At 36.6% G+C, this 6426-nt stretch overlaps 1 protein-coding gene across 1 annotated transcript in view; it reads left to right on the forward strand.

Moving 5' to 3' along the window:
* OCA2 (oculocutaneous albinism II) overlaps nucleotides 1-5694 on the forward strand; it is a 50829-nt gene extending 45135 nt beyond the window's left edge. The window contains exon 13 of the mRNA XM_010289276.1: nucleotides 5509-5694. Within this exon, the coding sequence (XP_010287578.1) occupies nucleotides 5509-5694 (186 nt within the window). The remainder of the gene's footprint in view (nucleotides 1-5508) is intronic.
* Nucleotides 5695-6426: the final 732 nt, after the last annotated feature.

The raw sequence follows: 6426 nt of genomic DNA on the forward strand, positions 1-6426 counted from the left end.
GGGAAAGAAGGTAAGAGTTTTCATTAAGGGTAAATGGAAAACTCATTCAGTGAATACAAAACTTTGTTTAAAAGTTTTCATTACCTTCAGAGTACTGCTAGTGAGTGGCCATTGCTAGCAAAACTATGTTTTTATCTTGAAAAGATATGTGCTTCAGACTTTGGGAACTCCATTTTTATATGCACAATAGGGCATGAACTGGTTCAAAATGGTCATTGCTTTAATCTGCCTAAAAGAGGTGATGATAAGAGCAAAGGCAGTTTTAGCATATGCTAGCCACTGGATTATATTCTCCTGTTTACTGTCTTTCGTAGCATGTGATAAAGCTTGTACTGTTAATCAGATGTTTGCTGAGGATTTTGGGGTTTCAGAGTTATGCCTGCCATTTAACAAGAATTCCCTGGAACATGGACAGCCATCAGGTTCTCCTGTTCTGCCTTTTGGAGACATTCAGCCTTCATGCTGAAATATAGCATTATGCAATATTAGTTGATTATAGCTCATGAAAAATTGTGGTACCAAAAATTTATGGATAAAAGCAGATAATTCGGAAAAATAGAAGAGAGAAACTCCTATATATGAATCTATAAAGGTATTTCAAGCACTGGCAGATTGTGAAATGGATTCCCATAGATTACTAGGTTATTTTTTTCAGTTTTTTGGATACAAGCTTGTTTAAACTTTTAATCAATTTGTAGAACTCCTACTATTTCTGTTGATGTTTCATTGATTCCTTTTCTCAGGAAAAAATGAAATCCTAGGTAAGGTATATGAAATAAAATTTATGGGTTTATGGCTGATTTCAGATTTTTTCCTCTCTCTGCATGTAGTAATCATTAAAGAGTATAGTGCAAGACAAAAAGGAGGTTTGCCAGGTTTGCCATTCTCAGATAAGCATTTTCTTCATGTAACTGTGTTAGGCTATCAGTGATTTCTCGCTCAGCGATGTCATGAGCAGTTGCCCCTGAGACAAGAAGAGATGTTTAAACCAGTGTAGAAATAATAAATTACTCTTGCTCGTCCTCATTTTATTACTTTTAAAATATTAAGTAAAGGGCATTTTGGTTAGAAGCACAGTATTATTTGCTGCTGTCTGAATTGCTGCACCTAGCTATAATTTTTGCTTTCTCTTTGCTCTAAAATGGCAGATTTCTTCTCGAAAGGATTGAATGACTAGAATTTAATTTCACACCTGCAAAAGCAATAAAATAAATAGTCAAGGTGACAGAAAGTTAGTATTTTAGGAAAACAGTTTGATACTTCTTCCTAACATGAAATTTGACTTTGCATTTAAAAATATAAACCAGGGAAAGATGCCCACTCTGTTTCAGCTCTGAATCTGTAAGCAGTGGAACCTTTAGGTTCTCTGCTAAACAAAACAAAATCTTTATATTTTCTGTTGACTGGGGAACGGGTGAAATTTAACACAATCAGCATAGCCTCAAGTAAGGGACATTGAAGCATGTATTATATTTATCTGATGGATTGAAATCTCCTGGAAGAAAACTATTTCTTGCCTATTGTGCATGTCAATTCTATTTCAGTCTGTTGCGCAAGAAAAAGAAAATCTTTATGAAAATGACATTTTGTTGTATGCAGCAGACATGTGGAGCCCTTCAGTGTTTTTTTACAATGCTGAACCCTGGCCCCAGCAGTGCAGAGGACTCAGGAGGGATAAAATGTGTTATCCACAGCCACAAAGGGTATGAATGTAGGCTCTGTGGAGATGTTGTAACCCCTTTCTAGGGTGTGAGAAAGGGAGCAGGAGCAACTGGTGAAGTAACTGTGCCACCATCTTGGTATCCTCTGCTGCATCATTTGTATCTGTAGTAAAATGTAAACCCTTTAGTTTCTTAAAGCTCTCCAGAGGCTGCCAGTTGACTGCTAGTTACCTGACAATAACTGGTGTGAAATCTGCCTTCTCCCTCCCTGAAAGCATATTCTGTGTGCTGCAGAGAGGCTGGTGCTAAGGACCCAGCCCAAAGCATCCGGGAGGGCAGTGGTCTGTTTTTCACCATGAGCCCTTCTAACATCAGGCATAAAAAGGAGTGCACTTGGTAGTCCTCAGCCTCCTCATGGCTAGATGGTCCAAGTTGTCCAAGGCTAGCGATCATCAGGTTTCACTTTTACATGCTGGTTCCTGTGCCTTGTTGCAGGGAGGAAACAGGGAAGAAAGAAAGCCAGGAGCAAGGGACGGGAAGAGAATTGAATCCATCCTTGCACTATCACAGGCAATCCTGTCGTGCAAGCTCTTATCTGAGATAAGCACGCTCCGTGTTAGAAAATGGCTTGTTTTAGCTGAATCGGAAAGCTGTTCTGCAGTCGCAGCAGAGCAGCATGGTTTCTTTTGCCGCAGGGATCTCAGAGATAAGAAAGATCAATAGGGTGATATTATGAAGTTTAACAAAATCCTGAATCTCAGCCCAGCTACTCTTTGAAAAGTTTGGGTAAGCTCCTGGACAGGATGACAAAAAATCTAGTAAACAATTTTTTTTTCCTTGTGATTGTGTCTCCAAATCACTTTTAGGCCTTATCTATGCCAGCTCTTATGTCATAAAGCTGTGTAAATCTTGATTTAAAAAAAAAAGATTATTGTGACCTCAATTTCATTAAAATTCCTTTCAGCTATCAGTCATATCTGAGATCTCCTTCTTAAACTCAGCATTTTAGTGTGCCTTCTAGGTTGATGTGATTTTCCTTTTCACAGAGAAATTAGTTTTGTGGGTTTCAAGGGGCACACTTGCTGTATTTTTTGTTTGAGAAGTTTCTGCATTGTGGCATTTCAGTAACAAAGCACAATTGTTTTGTCCTGAAATTGGTGATATATTCAAAATGTAGAAGCAAGTGACTTTGTAAATCTTTGCACTTGTTTGCAATAAGCCACTTCCTAAAATTCAAGTTTCCTTAACATGATGGAGACATCGCATACTTAAAGTTGCGAGTTTCCAAGGATTCTTTGGGTTCCTGTTTCTCTTTTTTATTATTACATTAGCAATTAACTTTATGCCTGAGTATCTCTGCAGAGAATTTCTGCTGGCATATTCTACTGGTAGCTGGCATGCTTCTTCATGATGTGGGCACATTGCTGCCAGCCTGAGAAAAGCTTCATGCCCACTGCTCTTTTTAAGACTAGGTTGAATACAAAAGTAATTTTCCTGCTTCTGATATTTCTGTGTTGAGTATATTCTGACCATGTCTAACTACTTTATTGCTCCTCAACTAGCTATTTCCCAGTCATTTCATTTTTCAGAGGATAACTTTTTTTCCAGTCATATTTAGGCACTGCTATTTTAGCTGCTGTAGCTTCGGTGTTTTTACAGCTTAATTCTGTTCAGCTTCCTACTGCTCCTTACCTCATTTTAAAGACCATACAAAACTGAATACTTATTTTCCATACTTCCTGAACTGTTTAATAGCACATTGTCAATAAATTGAGCAATTTCCAAACCAAGGCCAGTTCACCATGCTTTTAAGGATTCTGATTTTATTGGCCAAAATTGTCTGATTTTTTTTTTGGCTATAATCTTAGAGGCAACACATATATAAATTAGATTTCTTTTCAGTTTTAAATGGCTGTAATTAAGGAAATGTACATGAGGGATATGGGCTTTATATACCTTGGGGGCAGTCTTACAAACATTAAGCCTTTGCAGAATTTAAATTATTTTTTTTCTCATTGATATTTGTAAATTTTCTAGAGTTATGAATGTTGATTTCATCCTTCACAGAAATGTCTCCTGTAGCTCTGAATCTTGACTTGATGCCCAAAGGCCAATCTTTCTAAGTATTTATAAAAATTGACTTGTAAAGTTGGTCTTGCAGAGCTGTCAGACATTTGTCTGGCTGACCTATTATGCAGGCAAACTGAATGAAGGTATATTATTTTCCTTTGTGGTGTCATGTCACTCGGTTTTTATATCCGATTCTTGAAATAGTCTTATTCCAATTCCTGAAGAGTCTTCTTTCTACTTTCACAAAAGAAATAGCAATAGCTGAGTAATAATGAAAGACCAGCAAATGAGCAAGTATACAGTTTCACATTTTAGTGGCTGGAGAGTAGAAGATGCAAGGAATCTACTATTAAATAGCAACTAGGGATGGTTTTCTATAGCTCATGAAGCTGAAACCTATATTTTTCATAGAATCAGATTCTAATCCTCGGTGTGCATATTTATGTTTGAGATTTATTTAACTCTCTGCAGACTATGGATTTTTTGCAAAAGACCACTAATCTTTATTGGCTGCAAAAGTTCTTGAAGACTTCAATCATCTTCTTGTGTTGTGTATTTTTTGTTATGCCCTGTGTGTAATGGGGAAACTTTTTTATCCTTTTTTGAACCGGAAACATTTTCACTGGGTCATTTCCACATAAATTCTTTTAGTTGGAGACAATATAGCTGTTTTTAATTTGTCTTGGCATTACAGAAGTGTCTATAGGTAGCGAACAGGTATTTGGTAAATGGCAACTCACTATCATCTTTGTAGAGACATAGAGGTGTGGCACAGGGAGATCCCATGACTTTGTAGAGTCTCTGGAAAATAAGTATATGCTCTGAAAATTCAGTTTGGACAACCTGAACTGTCCAGGGTTTGGACCATACTTTCTCCACAGCGCTGCTCTGCTGCGATCATCAGTTCAGACAACCTCCACTCTGTCAATATAAGACAGTTCCTTGCTACCAGAGTACTTGGATGTGATCCCCCTTGGAGCCTCATGGACAACCTCAGCTAGTCATGACAACTTCAGAAAATCCCAGCCCAAAGGCTAACCCTGATCCACTGCAGTGTGTGTAATATAGAATCATGAAATTATTCAGTTGAAAGGGGCCCTGGAGATCACCTAGTCCAATGTCCTACTCAAAGCATGGCTAATTTCAAAGTTTTAGGGTGGGTTGTAACTATTCATCATTATTGTTTAAAACAGTATATTTTAAATATATTCTGCCTAAACTTTTTGAGAACCCCTTCATTAAAGGGTTTCATTATGCAAAATGTAAAGAAATGTGTCCATTTATTAAGCAGGCAGAAAAATAAACAGAATATTGACATGTAATATTTTTACTGTAGAAGAATATTTGTGAATTTAGATTAAATCCTGGTTCAGATAGAATTATTGTAAAAATCCATGTTGTCATCAGTTTAAAACAAAAGCTGGTCATTAAAATTTAACTATATCTGTGATTCGGTATGATTTAAAATTAAGTTACAATGATTTAAGTGATGAAAGTGAAAGTTAATGATTCAGTTTGGGTTTTTTTTTCCTACCCATGCCAGGAACACTAAACGTATTTCAGAATAACTCATAATGGTTTTTTTTAGTTCTCTGAATTAAATTGTAGTGTGGCTCATCTCCTTGACACAGATGAAATACAGCATATACTGTACTGGTAACTTTATTGCTTTATATTTATTATTGATTAGTAAAGTATATATAGCTGAATACTTTTCCCTGTAGGTAATAGAGGAAAACAACTGATTTTTAATTTAAGTTTTCATTTTTATTTTCAGGGATTGGATTTTGCAGCCTTCACAGGGCATATGTTTGTTGGCATCTGCCTTGTTGTTTTGGTCTCCTTCCCTTTTCTCAGACTTCTTTACTGGAACAAAAAACTTTACAATAAGGAGCCGAGTGAAATTGTTGGTAAGTGTGAGCATGAAAATATTTTTATTACCACTACACTGAATATGTGCTAAATAGAAACTGAATAGTGCCTACTACAACATTGTCTTCAAATGGAAGTGCTCAGTCTCCTTCAGTCTCTGAACATTGTTTTTTTAACTAATAATTTAGATTTTATTTTTAGTTGTGACATTTTCTGACTTTTAGAAATGGATGTTTTTCTGGTATTAAGGTTGAGGTGTTGTCATGAATTATTAAATATCTTTCAAAATTTATAGGGATATTTTGCATCATTTATAGCCATAGGCTTGAATACCAAGGTGTTCTGTATCACAACAGATAACATCTACTCAAGGTGCTGAGTTCACAACCTAGCTTTAGAAATATCCCAGGTTTCCCTTATGACAGGCATGGTGCACTGATGCATTCCCTCACTGCTGGTTTTCTTCCACTGGATTTTTTCAGCAAACTTTTCCTGGTCTGTGGTCAGTGAAGGACATTTCATCAAGGGTAGAACTTTCCAAGTTCTTTCCAGCTTGCCTCTGTGGCTTTTCCAACCCGGTATTTCCCTGGTGTATAATTTCTATAATTCAGTAGGACTAAATCTATGTCTTTTTTATGTTGCTCCCCTCAGTATTCTCTAGAAGTCTTGGTAAAGCTGTTTTAATGGCTGCTAAGTATGTCGGTCCCTTTTTGCCTTCATGCTTTCATGCCTTTCTATTCAGTCATTTTGAAGGTTTCATCATTGTTCTCAGGCTTCTTTTTGAGTGGTGAAACTTAATAATCACAGAATCACAGAATCACAG

Source organism: Phaethon lepturus, unplaced genomic scaffold (assembly GCF_000687285.1).
Source record: "Phaethon lepturus isolate BGI_N335 unplaced genomic scaffold, ASM68728v1 scaffold11410, whole genome shotgun sequence".
Classification (NCBI taxonomy): Eukaryota; Metazoa; Chordata; class Aves; order Phaethontiformes; family Phaethontidae; genus Phaethon; species Phaethon lepturus.